Genomic DNA, 16,627 nt, shown 5'->3' on the forward strand with positions numbered 1-16,627 from the left:
TAATGGCTTTTAAAAAAATATTCCATCCTAGAATTGCGTGCTAGACCATCTCTGTGTAGATGACCTTATAAGCTTCCTCTTATTGTCACTTTTTTGGTTTGGGTGCAAAGCAGTATAGCATTAAGTGTAATACTAATATTTATGTCTAAGAACATAGCATATTTATTTGTATACTTTATACCATGCATTACAGTTCTATATAGTAAATGCACATTATAAGTATATATAATAAATATGCATTATTAATAGTTGGGACAGCAAAAGTACAACTTGACATTTGGTTTTCAAACCATATTCAAAATAATTCTTTGTACTTTTATGCAGTTAATAGATTGCTTGCATGATTGGAGAGCTGATGATTTGTATTTGAATGCTTCTTTAAGCTAGCAAGATTTATGGTGATACTTTAACATAGGCTTCTTCATTTCAGAGAACTCAGTTTCCTGTGTCTGCTGAATCTCAAAAACCCGTGCTGAAAAAAGGTCTGTATATAATTTCATTGCGTCTGTATATTTGCACAGATTTCTCTTCTTATTGATTTTTCTATTCTGCCATATCTAGCTTTCATTTTGTGAAGTTGTTAGATATTAGGGGATTGATTTTACCTAAAAGTATGTTGAATGGGGTTCTATTTTAATATATAAATGTGTACTAGCTTTCTGCTTGTGGAAAAACCACTATAAAGTTCCTATAGTACAGATCAGGCCTCAGATAATCTCATGTGTATGTGTGTTGAATAAGTGTGAGGTTTTATAAAAAGTCTGGGAAGCCTAACTTGGTGAGGACTCAGCGCTTTCACTGCCGGGGGCCCAGGTTAGATCCCTGATTGGGGAAGTAAGGTGCTGTGAGGTACAGCAAAAAATTAATTAATTAAAAAAATAAAATTCAATAGAGGTATGTATTATACAGAGGAATAAGATTTCTTCATTTGTTAACCTAGGAGGTCTTAGGAGGGTTTGTATCAAGTTTATCAGTGACTCTGCTGGATGTTCTTCCATGTGCACCCAGTTCTAAAGGACTGGGTGTCTTATCTACTTCCAAGGCCTTAGAAAATACCTGAACTTTTTGTTTAGCAGGAGAGACCATCTGTTTTATTGTTTGTTCATTTATTTATTATCTGCTAGGAAACACGGAAGGGGTGTGAGTTGCCCAGGGCCTTGTGTGTTGGTCTTGTTTGCACGCCCAAGTTATAGTCACTAGGCTATGTGCCGTTTTGCAGCATGCGTTCTCCTGTTGTTTGCTAAGAGTTTTGATTTTGTTAATAAAGTGTTTACTTGGGGCATTTCTGTTATTCTTTGAACAAGTTGTTGGAAAAATTAACTTTCAGGAATCTATTTTCAAAGGGTTTTGTCTTTTTTTGGGGGGCGGGGGAACAGCTTTCACTGAAAGAACAGTACATCTACGATGTAGATTATTTGTGAAATTTAGATGAATTCTGCCAATGTCTAACATTGCTCTTTTTTTTTTTTTTAAATATTTGTATGTATTTATTTGGCTGCACTGGGTCTTAGTTGTGGCATGCAGGACCTGGCATGTGGGATCCAGTTCCCTGCCCAGGGATCAAAGGGCCCCTGCCTTTGGGAGCAAGGAATCTTAGCCACTGGACCACCAGGGAAGTCCCCATTGCTAATATTTTAAACACCATTTCTGGACATGAGAATCTTCTTGCTGTGATATCTGTTCATTTAATCAGTAGGGTGATTTGGGACTTGTGGATATTGTAATCATCCCTCCATTATTCTTTTCATACTTCCTCCAGGGTCATGCTGTGTGATTCAGTTGACTTCCAGTCCAGGAAAATTGTAATTAATATACACCAATCAAGAAGTGGCCCATGCCCAATTCAGGCTAATGAGATGAAAAGTTTATAGCTGTTGGAAAAGGGGCATATCTGACAAGTATGCTATAAAATTAAGCAGTGCCATAGTGCCCTTTCCAGTCAGTTCTTCCTCCCTTCCCCACTGCAGAGCAACCACTTTCTGGTTTCTGGTATTAAAGTTTAGTTTTTCCTGTTCTTGAACCCCTCATACATGTGAGTACTTAGCAGGGTCCAAGTATTTGGAATGCACAGATAAATAGGGCATGGATTCTGCCCTCAGGGAATTGACAGTCTTCAGGGCATAGGGAATATAAGCAAATAATTAAAGTGCAGTGTGTATTCCCTAGGTCCATCCTTCTGAAGGTTAAACATTTCCAGTTTCAACTCTTTCCATGTGAGAGTTTAGAACTCTTTTGCCATTATTGCTTTGGCTCTATAGTGAAATTTGTTGGCCATCTTGGAAGTGGAGCATTTTTAGGACTAAATAGAATATTCCAGGTATGTGAACAGGGCCAAGGGAAATGTCTGGAAGATAAAATCTGTTGATTTGGATCTTTCTGTTAATTAGCTAGGGTTGCTTTGCATTTGGGCAACCATTTTACACATTTGCAATACCATTGTATTGCACAGTGTCAGGGGTGCGATTCATATATAAATATAGTTCAGTTTAGTTCAGTTGCTCAGTCGTGTCTGACTCTTTGTAACCCCGTGAACCGCAGCACGCCAGGCCTCCCTGTCCATCACCAACTCCTGGAATCCACCCAAACCCATGTCCATTGAGTCGATGATGCCGTCCAACCATCTCATCCTCTGTCGTCCCCTTCTCCTCCTGCCCTCAATCTTTCCCAGCATCAGGGTCTTTTCCAGTGAGTCAGCTCATCACATCAGGTGGCCAAAGTATTGGCGTTCAGCTTCAACATTAGTCCTTACAATGAACTCCCAGGACTGATCCCCTTTAGGGTGGACTGGTTGGAATTCCTTGCAGCCAAAGGGACTCTCGAGAGTCTTTTCCAACACCACAGTACAAAAGCATCAATTCTTCGCCTCTCAGCTTTCTTTATAGTCCAACTCTCACATCCATACATGACTACTGGAAAAACCATAGCCTTGTCTAGATGACCTTTGTTAGCAAAGTGATGTCTCTGCTTTTTAATATTGCTGTCTAGGTTGATCATAACTTTTCTTCCAAGGAGTAAGTGTCTTTTAATTTCTAATGAGAAAATCAGCATAAGCTTATAGAAATTTGAAAAACATAGGGAAGTATAAAGAAAACAGGAAAAAATCAGCCCTAAGGATTAGTGAACTTTGACAAATTAAAAATCAGGGTAGTATTTTGAACAGAAAGCTTCCATATTTCACTGTGCAATCTTTAGATGTCTCACAGATGGCCAGCAGGCACATGTAAAGATGCTCCTAATTACTAATTATTACAGAAATGCAAATCAAAACTATGAGGTACTGCCTCACATTGATCAGAGTCTTCATCATTAAAAAGCCTACAAATTGTAAATCCTGGAGAGAGTGTGGAGGAAAGGGAGCCCTCTTACATTGTTGGTGGGAATGTAAATTGGTGCAGCCACTATGGAAAACAGTATGGAGGTTCCTCAAACAACTAAAATTGGAGTTACCATATAATCAAGCAATTCTATTCCTGGGCATATACATAGACAAAACTCTTAATTCAAAAAGATACATGCTTCCCTGTGTTCATAGCAGCACTATTTACCAAGCGAAGACATGTAATGAACCTAAATGTTACTGACAGATGACTGAATAAAGATGATGGTGTGTGTGTGTGTGTGTGTGTACATATATATGTGTGTGTGTACACACAGAAAATTACCAACCATTAAAAAGAATGAGATAATGCAGCAACATGGGTGACCTAGGGATTGTCATACTAAACCAAGTCGGGAAGAGAAAGACTAACACCATACGATACCATACACGCGAAATCTAAAATATGGCACAAATTGATGTATCTGTGAAACAGAAGCGCACTCACAGGCACAGAGAACAGACTTGGGGTTGCCAGGGGGCAGGGAATGAGGGAGGGAAGTATTGGGAGTAGGAATAAGCAGATGCAAACTACGACATGAGCTTCCCTGGTGGCTCAGACGGTAGAGCGTCTGCCTGCAATGCAGGAGACCCGGGTTTGATCCCTGGGTCAGGAAGATCCCCTGAAGAAGGAAATGGCAACCCACTCCAGTACTCTTGCCTGGAAAATTCCATGGATGGAGGAGCCTGGTGGGCTACAGTCCATGGGGTTGCAAAGAGTCAGATACGACTGAGCAACTTCACTTCAAACTACGATATATAGGATGGATAGACACCAAGGCTCTACTGTATAGCACAGGGAACTAGATTCAGTATACTATGATAAAGGTTTACCATAGTATATTGAAAATCTAGTATTTTGTTGAAATAGTATGTAACAGAGTATATGAAATAGTATGTATTTAGTATATGAAGCAGTATATATTATAGTATATTGAAAATCTAGTATGAACAAAATCATAGTACTGTGTTCAGAATCGTGATAAAGGTTTATCATAGTATATTGATTTAGTTCCCTGTGCTATACAGTAGAACCTTGTCTATCCATCCTGAGAATAGTAGTTTGCATCTGCCAGTTCCAGATTCCCAGTACTTCCCTCCCTCACTTCTCTGCCCCTTGGCAACCACAAGTCTGTTCTCTGTGTCTGTGAGCACGCTTTCTTGGTGGCTCAGCTGGTAAAGAATCCGCCTGCATTGTGGGAGACCTGGGTTCAACCCCCGGGTTGGAAAGATTCCCTGGAGAAGGGAATGGCTACCCACTCCAGTATTCTGGCCTGGAGAATTCCATGGACTGTGTAGTCTGTGGGGTTGCAAAGAGCTGGACATAACTGAGCGACTTTCACTAAGGTTTCACATGATAAACCATTATGGAAAAGAATATGAAAAAGAATAGATATAGATGAGTCACTTTGCTGTATAGCAGAAATTAACACTGGAAATCAACTATACTTCAATAAGAGGTTTTTCAGATGGCACAGTGGTAAAGAATCTGCCTGCCAGTGCAGGAGATGCAAGATAAATGTATTTGATCCCCAGGTCAGGAAGATCCCTTGGAGTAGGAACTGGCAACCCACTCCAGTATTCTTGCCTGGAAAATTCCATGGACAGAGGAGCCTGGCGGGCTACAGTCCATGGGGTTGCAAAGAGTCAGACATGACCGAGCACACACACATACTTCAATAAAATTTAAAAAATCCTAAATATCTTTTTAATCTCTAGTTTAGATTTTCTCAATCTTGGTACTATTGACTTTTTGGTCAAGATAATTGTTTGTTGGGGGAGCTGTCCTGTATACTGCAAGATGGTAATTGTATTCTTCATCTCTACTTAGTAGATGTCAGTAACACCCAGTTGTGACAACCAGAAATGTCTCCATATATTGCCAGATGTTCCCTAGGGTGCAAAATTGTTCCTGATTGAGAACCACTGCTGTAGTTACAGAGTTATGATACTTCAGTAGAAGGTAGACTGTAGGAAGTTGGTAAGTTTAACATGGGGACTTCACACATAAGTTGAATTAACAGGCAGAGAGACTTTATGTGAACAAGCAGTAGCCATGGCATTTTAACTGAGAAGTTCTAAGTTTGGATGTTGTCTCCCACACCCTCCCCTCCTCAGCTTGAGAGGCCAGTATCCTAGCTTGACTCCAGTCTTAAGGGTAGTGAGTGCCAGCTCACTGGAAGGGATAAACAACTTTTTATTTGGGATTCTTGTCTAAATATATTAGGACTTTTTCAAGAACAAGCAACTTATTTGGAATTGTTTACAGAACTACTTGATGGTTCTGAGAAAAAATATCCTACATGGGGCTACTTATATCTTCTTTGTTTTCTTCCCATGATATGACCTCAGATAACTAAGAAAACTTTTTTCTGGCTTTCAGTTGAGGTGAGTTAATTGATTTACTTCCTGGGCTTCTTTCCTTCCTTAAAGGAGTCTTCACTGAAGACCTTACCCATTTTGGAGTGGCGGCATAGGCTAGGATGAATTTAATTTGCAATCTGAGACAATCTATGTACTATATGAGAAACTTGGTCTCAGCTTGCGGTTTGCTTTTAAAGTATTTTTTAATAAATGAAGTTTTAAGAAATTGTGGCAAAACACACATAAAATTTGCTTCTTTAATCATTTGAAAGTACAGTGCAGTGGCATCAGTGGCATTCACCATGTTGTGCAACCATCACCGTCATCTATTTTCAAAACTTTCTTAGCATCCCAAACAAATTATCTTAACCAGTAAATATAAACTTTCCATTTCCCCTCACCTCTAGCCCTGGTATCCTCTATTCTGTTGGTTTGGCCAAAAAGTTCCTCTGGTTTTTACATTTTTCATTTTCTCCGAGAACTTTATTAGACAACGTATTCACTGTTTTGTTCCACTATCTTCTGCCATTTTTCAGGCAACTTCATAATTTCATCTTCCCAAAACTTTTTATCTTTTTGAGCAAAGAACTGTTCCAGGTACCTTTTACAGTCTTCCAGGGAATTGAGATTTTTTCCATTGAGAAACTTCTGTAAAGACCAAAATAAATGGAAATCCAAAGGTGCAATGCCTGGTGAATATGGTGGATGATTCAGAGCTTCTCAGCCAAGACATGACAGTTTTTGCCTGGTCATCAAAGAAACATACTGTCTTGTTTTATCCTGATGGAAGATTATGCATTTTCTGGTAATTAATTCTGAAGACTTTTCATCAAGTGCTGCCTTCATTTGGTCTAACTGGGAGCAGTACTTGTTGGAATTCATCATTTGGTTTTCCAGAAGGAGCTTATAAATAGAGGACTCGCTTCCAGTTCCACCATACAACATATCACCTTCTTTGGATGAAGACTAGCCTTTGGTCTGGTAGTTGGTGGTTGATTGCGCTTGCCCCACGATCTCTTCCATTCCACGTTATTGTACAGTATCCACTTTTTGTTGCTTGTCATATTCGTTTTGGGAATTCCCTGGTGGCTCAGAAGTTAAAGCGTCTGCCTGCAATGTGGGAGACCTGGGTTCAATCCCTGGGTTGGGAAGATTCCCCTGGAGAAGGAAATGGCAACCCACTCCAGTATTCATTTTAAAAATGTAAAAGTTTCTATTATGTTTAAGTAGAGAATCACAAATGGAAATATAGTCAAGGTTTTTTTCACTTAACTTATGGGGAACCCAAGCATCAAAGTGATTAACATAACCAAGTTGCTGCAAATGATTTTCATTGCTTGACATGGATATTTTGAGTGTGTCAGCTATCTCCTACATGGTAAAAATATGATTGTTCTCAATGTCTTGATTTGATCACTATCAACTTCAATTGGTATATCCAACTGAGCATCATCTATCGAGAAATCTACAGCATGAAACTTTGCGAACCATTTTGACACGTTTGATTTAGTCATAGCATCTTCTACATACGCTGCACAAACCTTTTTTTTTTTTTTTGCGTTTTAGTTGTGTTTTTACCTTTCTTAAAATAAGCCAAAAATGTTGGTTTTCTTCTTCCATCTTTAGTATTAAAGTGGCTACAGAAAAATTCACCAATTTTGATAAATTTTTAAAAAATGCATGCTGATATGACAGTTGTCACAGTAGAATCTAACAAAATTGTTTTGAATGACGGTAAAGACAACTGAGTGCAGCTAGAGCCATCATACAGAAGAAAACCAAATGAACTTTTCAGGCCAACCCAATACTGTGTCTGAATTTGCATATTCTCAATATTGCATTCATATATGCAGAATTATGCAACATTTATCCTATTGTTTCTGACTTATTTCACTTAGCATATTTTCAAGGTTCATCTGTGTTATAGCATGTTGAACAGATTTCATTACTTTTTAAGGCTAAATAATACTCTGTTGTTTGTACGTACAGTAAATATTGTGTATATCCAGTTATCTGTTGATGGACTTATGAGTTGTTTCTGCCTTTTCACTATTGTCAGTATCACTGCCATGAATGTTGATGTATAAATAAATACGTTTGAGTACCTACTTTTTTTTTGTTTTTTTTCTAGGACTTCAGCTTTTTATTGAATATGTTTCATAAGAGCTATAGTCAAAAAGCTCATGTTGTCGTTGGACTCCCTTTGTTCTTTTTTATTTGCCTTCCACTTCTTAACTGGAGAGCAGTGGTGGAGGGGCAGGACTTCCTGGTAGGGCAGATCCATCAGCCCCCACATTGCAGATGAGGCTTCCATGTTGACAAGGCTGGAGCCTTTGCAAACTGGCCCTGCCAGAAGTGTTCAGCATTTCTGTTAGCTGTTTTAATGAGAACATTGATCTATCCTCTGTGACTGAATGTCCCCTCATTGTGGTGTAGGATGAGGCCAGTAGATGAAGATGAAAGTGCCCAGTTAGTGGCTGACTGCCCCCCTCACTGCTATTCAGGGCCTCATCACAATGTGCCTTTAACTTCCTTGGAATCATTTTGGCACCACTGTAGAAAGGGGCTCCCTGATTTCAGCTCTTGGGTATATACTCTGAAGTGAAATTGCTGGCTCCACGTAATGAAGTAATTTTATTGGATTTTTTTGAGGAATAGTGTTAACTTTTCATTTAAATAAAAGGTACTATACATCTTTTATTTTTCCCCAATGATAGTAAAATCTATAAATTTTAAGTGCCCAGTTTTTGAATTTTGACAAATAATATGTAGTCATCACCTGCTGCTGCTGCTAAGTTACTTCAGTCATGTCCGACTCTGTGTGACCCCATAGATAGCAGCCCACCAGGCTCCCCTGTCCCTGGGATTCTCCAGGCAAGAACACTGGAGTGGGTCGCCATTTCCTCCAATGCATGAAAGTGAAAAGTGAAAGGGAAGTCACTCAGTCGTGTCCGACTCTTAGCGACCCCATGGACTGCAGCCCACCAGGCCCCTCCGTCCATGGGACTTTCCAGGCAAGAGCACTGGAGTGGGGCGCCATTGTAGGACGAGTTAAATGTTTTTATCACCCAGAAAGTTTCTTCCAGCCCCTTCCCAGTCAGTCCTTCCTTCAGTTCCCTAGAGGGAACCATTGTTCTGATTTCGGTCCCTGAAAGTAAATTTTATCTGTCTGTGCTTGAACTTCTTGTCATGAAGTCATATAGCAGTGCATCTTTTGATGATCAATTTTTTTTTTTTTTTACAGCTTGGTTACAGCTCAGAGTTTTATTTGGCAAGCAAAGGATAGTACACCCTCGAAGTGTGAGAGTGGGCCGACGCCAAAGGAGAGGCCTCAGTCTGTCTTGCTTTGTCTTTTTATACATTTTGTCTTCTCCCTGCTGAGCCTGCTCTATGCAAATTGGGCTAGCCAAGAAGTGGGTGTGTTTGTTTCACCTGAAGTTCTCACTCTGGCCCATGGATTTTCTTTTGTTCCATTGTTCCATTTTCGGAGGCTTTTCCCTTTCTTTGTCTTTTAGCCACCGCCATTTTTGACTCCTTTTTTGATCAGATGTTTTAATTTTGATGAGGGTGATTTATTAATTTTTTTCCTTTATGGTTAATGCTTTTTGTGTCTTGTCTAGGAGGTTATGACCCTTACCCTCAGACTGAGTTGTGTGCCCCCACCTCTTCTGCATTGATATTGCAGAAATTAATGTTCTTGGTTGAGGGGGTGTTTAATTTGATTCTTGACACTTTTATTAACATATACCATATATACAGAAAAGTACATGTTATAATTGTACAGCTTAATACATTTTTACAAAGTGAACATATCCATGTACTCACCATCTTTTTTTCAAACATAAAACCAGTGTATGTATTTATTTTTAATTCATTGATTATTTTATTTTTTTTATTTTTCCTTTATTTATTTATTTTTTGATTATTTTATTTTTGACTGCACTGGATCTTCATTGCTTTGTGCAGGCTCTCTCTGGTTGAGGGGAGCTGTTCTTTCTTGTGGTGTGTGGGCTTCTCATTGCAATGATTTCTCTTATTGTGGAGCTCCGGCTCTAGGGTGAGCGGGCTCAATAGTTAGAGCACACAGACTTAGTTGCTTCACCGCATGTGGAATTTTCCTGGACTAGGGCTCGAATCTGTGTCCTCTGTATTGCCAGGCCTATTCTTATCCACTGTGCCACCAAGGAAGTCCTTGTACTCACCCTCTTGATTAAATTATAGAACATCGTCAACATCTTAGAGGCCTCCCTCATACCCCCTACCAGTTATTAACTACTCCTTTCAAAGATGGTTACTGAGGTATTTAACTTCTACCTTGTAGACAGGGTTTTACCTACTTGTGAACTTGATATAAGTGGATGGAATCATTCAGTGTATAGGTTTCAGTATCTGACTTCCTTGCTCAAAATTATCTTTGTGGTATTCATGTATCTTGTTGCATGCAATAATGGCTGTTTTTTTCCATTATAACATAGTATTGCATTATGGGGTGATACCTCAGTTTGTTCATTTTACTTGGAATGAACATTTGGGATACTTTCATTTTGAGATGTTACGCATAATGCCATCCTTAAAGGGTATGTTTTTTTGGGTACACTTATGTAGCAGGATTTGTACTTATGTACACTTAGTAGCAGGATTGCTGGGTCACTGGGAAGGATGTACTTAAGTTCAGTAGATATGAGCAAAGTTTCCAAATACATTTAATATAATCCCCTTTGTGTATGTGTACACTTTCCCATATGCTTAATTATGTATAGAGATTCCTTAGAAAATAACACAGTTTCTAGCGAGGAGAGGGGATGGACAGAGTCTTTAATATTCTCTCTGTCCTTTCAGTTTTATTTTTACTATATGTATGTATGGTTGTAACTTTTTTTAAATTGAAAGTCTTGCTACCATGATATGTCAAAAGTCCTCGTCTGCTTTTTTTTGATAATAGGAAAACTTTGATATCATTATTAATGTTGTGTTGCTAAGTTACTCATTTAACTACACCAAGTTTCATCCCAATTATAAAGGACTTTCCAGTTTTAAAATGTATAAAATTGGAAAATTCTTTACAGTTGGGACAGAAACTTGGTGTGGTTAAATGAGTAATTTGGAGGCCTCGATATAGCCCTGCCTCTTCCATTAATAAGCTCTTGAATATAGGCAAATCACTTAACCTCTGGAATCCTATTTCCTCATTTGTGAATAGTCCCAAAATTGTATGACTCACTAGGCTCATGGGAATATTCAATGGAATAACAAGGAGAAAACACTTTGTGCTATATATATATATACACACACATATATATATATTAATGTTCATATTATAGGTATAAGTAAACCATATAAATATATAAAATATCATATATAAATATGGGGAATTAAGTTTTGATTTTAGAAAGTAAGATAGTTTAAAATAATCTAGGGTGTGTAGTAAAGGCCTCCTCAGTGGTGCAGTGGTCAAGAATCCACCCGCATTGCAGCAGATGCAGATTCGATCCCTGGGTCGGGAAGATCCCATGGAGGAGGAAATGGCAAGCCATTCCAGTATTGCCTGTAAAATTCCATGGACAGAGGATCCTGGAGGGTTATAGTCCATGGGATCAAAAAGATTCGGACACGGCTAAGCACACATGCACACAGGGTATGTAGTAAAACCATAATCTGTTATATGAATTTTTCCTTTCTTCCTCATCCCATTTTAAGTTCATGAGAGGCAAACCTGTTGGATAGGTAGTAGTTTAATATTTTTTTATAAAGCTATCTTCTAGCACGTATCCTCGGGTGACTGCTGAGTCAGTCTAGTTTCTGCCTCCTTCATCATCATTTATATTCCTGAGCAGAGGTGGCATTTCTGCTGATCCTGGAGCTGTTTGCCCTCAGATCCTCCATTCCTCACCCTTCCCTTCTCTGCTGAGTATTGTGAGGAGCATACCCTTCCGGGCTTCATTCCTTCCTAGGCTCTGGTGTCAGCACAGTTTCTGGCTGGATTAGCAAGTGAGGGGAACTGGCAGGAGATTGGAAGGTGGGAGGAAGGAGAAGACAGGGCTTTCCCTTCTTTCTCTCTGCTTTGGGAAGTTGGAGGAGTAGTGTGGTTTCTGAAGCGTCTCTTGTTGCTTCTGCCAGTCAGGCCATATGCTTTGAGCTTCTTCCAGGTAACCTCAGCCTTAGGTACCGGTAGCAATATATTCCCTCTGTTTTTCCCTCAGTCCAGAGGTGGTAGTGACTTGTTCGCATGCTAACCTCTGATTTGCATTACTCTTCCCTATTGGTTCTCATTTCTTCCTTCACCTGTTGGCAGCATTGAAGCCCTTCTGTTTTAAATCCTCAAGTAGTTTCTGTTTCCTCATTAGACTCTGTCTGATACAGAGCTCAAATTGATATCACAAAAATATCTTCCATATTTCAAGATGTGTTATTTCTTTTGATGTCCCCAGTAATATACTGAGGTAGAAAAGTATTATAGTTCCTATTTTAACATGAGGAAATTAACTTGTTGAATAACCACTTGCAGATTTTTCATAATTTTCCCCAGTGAAAATTATAGGGGGAAAAATGGAGGCCCAGATACTTAAATTATTTGCTCTAAGTCCCACAGAAGTCCGTTACTGATTGAAGATTGGACTTCTACATGTAAAAATCCTATGTGCTACGTGTCTTCTCCTTAATGAGATCTGTTACCAAAGAAGCGTTCATTTATAATATACTTACAAAAGCCTTAGTCATTGTAGAAAATTTTTTAATTAAAAATTCAAAGCACAGTAATTTTCTGCTCAACATCCCAGATGCTGGGAAAGATCGAGGGCAGAAGGAGCAGGGGGCAACAGAGGATGAGACGGTTGGATAGCATCATCAACTCAATGTACATGAGTTTGAGCAAACTCCCAAGAGATAGTGAAGGACAGGGAATCCTGGTATGCTGCTGTCCATGAGGTGGAAAAGAGCCGGACACGACTTAGTGACTAAACAACAACATTTGTATATCCAGGATGCTATTCACTACCATTATCAATTTAATGTAAAGTTTTGAATTTTGGTTATTTTTATGAGAATAAAAATATAATAGGGCAGATTACAGAGAAGAATTTTTGTGATATCATGTTTGTTTGGTTATGGAATTGTTTGAGATGTGTCTGGTGCATTCTTAAGAGGAGGAAAGAAAGAGCCGTCACAAAAGAGTGGAATGGGAACAGGAGAAGAGAAGGGCAAGGGAGTATTGTTGCCAGGTCACCAGCCTTCCGCCACCACTGCCTTGGTGATGGTGGAGAGCCATGTGGGAGCTGAGGATGTGAATCAGGTCTTTTTACAGTCAGGCTTTACCTTGTCTTGATAAAAAATGGGAGGGGGCAGTGTGCTGAGTGAGATCTTTTTTACAAACAGCTGAAAGACTTGCTGTGTCATTATCAGCTGCTTACCTGACCTCCATGGTAATATAGACTCCTAAATTTAGTGTAGCATGGGAGATGACTACCTTGCTCTGCTGTAAAATACAGGAGGAGGCTCTACTTTGCACTTAAGTGTCTTATTGTTTTTAGGATCTATCAAGTAGGTAAATCTAATACTTGCAAAAGCATACATGAACCAGTATCCCTGTTTGTAGGGGGAATTTGACTGAGCAATGATCTGGAGTACAAGAAATTCAGCTTACACATTTACAGGTAAAGTTCTAACTAAATTCAGGATTCATAGGGATTTCTATGGTATCTAGAATTTCCTCATCTTCAAAACTGACTAATGATAATGATGATAAAAATAACATCAACAGCTAGCACTTCTTTAGGGCTTACTGTGTACCAGACAGTACTCGAATCTCTATATGTATTGTCATTCAGTCCTCACAACTCTGTGGGGATATTTTATCCCCTGATCCTTCTATTTAAGTGTGAGGAAAATGTCACAAATAATAGGTATTTTATTATCATCTGTCCCTTCTGCTAGCACTCTCTTACCAGCCCCCAACTCTGCCCTGATTACAAGCTCCCCGGAAGCTTATAATCAGTTTTGTTCACTTTTGTATCCTCATCGCCTAGAACAGTGCCTGGCATGTGGTTGGTACTCAGTGAATATTTGCTGAATGAATGAGTTTTTTATAGATGAGGAAACTAAGTTTTCCAAGATTACACAGTAATAGGACAATATGTGGCACTGCAATGATTTGTAAAGTCTTTGGTGAACTTAGAGTTCTTTTAACTTTTAAACAGTATCATCAAGAGTGTGAAATGACTGTTAGGCACTTGAATTTGGTGGTGCTTTCCCTTCTTCTAATTCCTACTCCATTTCATGAGCCTCTGGGCCCTTGAGATAGCTTACAAATTGAACTTTTTTTTTCTCCCATTCTTCACCCATGGAACATAAAAAATAGTTCATCTCTTATTATAAGATTGTAATAGTATTGTGCTTGTGTGCTAAGTCGTTTCAGTCATGTCCAACTCTTTGTGAACCTTTGGACTGTAGCCTACCAGAGTCCTCTGTCCATGGCATTCTCCGGGGAAGAATACTGGAGTGGGTTGCCATGCCCTTCTCCAGGGGATCTTCCCAACCCAGGGACTGACCCTGCATCTCTTATGTCTCCTGCATTGGCAGGCAGGTTCTTTATCATTAGCGCTACCCAGGAAGTCCAAGATTTTAATAATAAGAAAGACTCAAATTTGCATTTTATAAATTTTCTTTAGGCTATAGAAGCAGTGATAGTGATAATATAAACTCAAAGGATTCAGTGTCTCCTTTCCTTTAGAAAAGGGGTAGGTAACAGTGAGGTAGGTCATACAGTTGAGACTTGCCTTAAGATTACATGCATACCCACTCAAATCTGCCTTTAAGCTTGATGATTTGTGTGGTCTTTTGTAGGAAATTTAACTTTGGAAATGGTTAGTTAGGCAGAACAGGAATGGCTAATATCTGATGATTGATGGGGCTCAGGGGAAGAGAAGGAAGGAAAAAAAAGTCTTTGAAGAGTCTCACATAAGCCCTGCTGACTAGAAGAAGGGTGGTCCCAGTCAGAGAATGTGGGTAATTGGAAGATGAAGAGTTAGGTTGCTTAACATTTAATCTTTTTTCTTTCTTACTTATAAAATTATATCCATATTTCTGTCATAATTTCACTTTATAAACTCCATTGTTATTTCCTGTTGGAAAAGAAAAAAGCATTCTTAATTGTGGCTCAGCTGGTAAAGAATCTGCCTGCAGTGTGGGAGACCTGGGTTCGATCCCTGGGTTGGGAAGATCCCCTGGAGAAGGAAAAGGCTACCCACTCCAGTATTCTGGCCTGGAGAATTCCATGGACTGTATGGTCCATGGGGTCACAAAGAGTCAGATGTGACTGAATGACTTTTACTTTCAATGTTAATTCTGGGTCACAGTAAGCTTTTTTTCCTCCCCATCATATTAATATTATACACATGTAAGTCTTGGGTTTTTTGTTGTTATATCGCCTAAGGTTTTGGAACAGAGTGATTACAAATCATTTCCCTTTCTTCCTCTGGTATGCCCTTTCTTTTACAGTTTGAAAAATAAGGGAACACCAGAACTTCCCCGGTGGTCCAGTGGTTCAGTCTGTACTGCAGGGGGCGCAGGGTTCATCCTTAGTCTTGGAACTAAGATCCCATTTGTGGTGTGGTGTGGCCAAAAAAAGAAAAGTGACCATTAGAATAATCAGGGAATACCTCAATCATGTATTAAAATGCATAAAAAATAACAAATACCCATGTGCTTACAGGCCAGATTTAAGAAATAAAAACATTTAGCTGTATATATTTTAGAGCTTTTAATTTTTTTAATAGCTAAAGCATTAAAGAGTTTAATTCTCCTTTTTATTGATTTCTAATTCATTCTTCCTTCTTCATTGAGGTCTCCACTGTTCTGAGGTTGGTGTGAATAACTGTCTTCCTTTTTACCATAGAAAAGTTAACTTCTTAATGAATTTTTACCTATATTTTAATTGAATTCAAAGGAATAGTAACTCATAGTTTCTCTGTCGTGAATCATTTTCAGTGTCTGAGGTGTCTGAAATATTTTTCTCCTTGTTGACTTCTCATTACTGGGCAACAGTGTAATGTTTCACATTTGAGCTATTGCTAAGATTGTGTTTAGCTATTTTTGGTCCTCTGATCTGTATGTGATATTAACTATGTTATATATATTTTGTTAGTAACACTCCTGAAATATCTTTTGGAAAGTCATTTTATTCACCTTCCAAAACCCGGGAGAGAGAAAGGAAAAGAGGGAAAGAATGATTCTGTTTTTCCCTTCAGGCAAGTTATCAGTTGAGAAACTGATATTATGAACCACACAAACTGTACAGGAATACATATTAAATTTGTACCAGTAGGACAAGTATCTCTTAATGTAATAATCCACACATTTTTAATACACTTTGGTTAAAAATGGTCAGCAGCATGAAGAATTTAACATGATATTACAGTCTCCTTTTGGTTAGTTTAGACATGAGGACAATGCTCAAGGAGAAAACCTAACAATGACTGTTTGTTTGTTTTTGTCAAAATATGCAACCCAGCTCCGGAGTTTCCTATTTTGGAGAAGCAGAACTGGTTGATACATCTCTATTATATCCAGAAGGATTATGAAGCATGCAAGGTGAGAGGCTGTGGTGATAGAGAACATGAGAGGCAGGCTTTGATTAAGCATGTGTGTCTGTCACTCAGTTTGTATGGCAGGTAATAACCCATTATTTTAATAATGTGTGAAATCTTGTTTCTTCACATTTTGTGTATCAGTTAGCTTTTGCTGTGATAATGCTGCTTAACAAACAACCTCAAAATGTCAGTGGCCTTATTTATTACTCCTAGGCCTTCAGATTGGCTCTAGGTTGGTGGGGTCTAACCACAGTCTGTGGATCAGGTTCCAGCGTGCTCCATGTGTCTTCTCATTTCAAGACCA

The 16,627-nt window shown here is 38.9% G+C and overlaps 1 protein-coding gene across 6 annotated transcripts in view; it reads left to right on the plus strand.

Moving 5' to 3' along the window:
- Positions 1 to 16,627, plus strand: part of BBS4 (Bardet-Biedl syndrome 4) — a 46,832-nt gene that overhangs the window by 9,334 nt on the left and 20,871 nt on the right. For 2 of the 6 annotated variants that reach the window (XM_069595582.1, XM_069595584.1), the window contains exons 2-4: positions 431 to 482; positions 13,332 to 13,389; positions 16,245 to 16,324. In XM_069595582.1, the coding sequence (XP_069451683.1) occupies positions 13,350 to 13,389; positions 16,245 to 16,324 (120 nt within the window). In that variant the 5' untranslated portion in view covers positions 431 to 482; positions 13,332 to 13,349. The remainder of the gene's footprint in view (positions 1 to 430; positions 483 to 13,331; positions 13,390 to 16,244; positions 16,325 to 16,627) is intronic. The other 4 variants (XM_069595581.1, XM_069595583.2, XM_069595585.1 and 1 more) reach the window with 2 other exon arrangements.

Source organism: Ovis canadensis, chromosome 7, assembly GCF_042477335.2.
Source record: "Ovis canadensis isolate MfBH-ARS-UI-01 breed Bighorn chromosome 7, ARS-UI_OviCan_v2, whole genome shotgun sequence".
Lineage (NCBI taxonomy): Eukaryota > Metazoa > Chordata > Mammalia > Artiodactyla > Bovidae > Ovis > Ovis canadensis.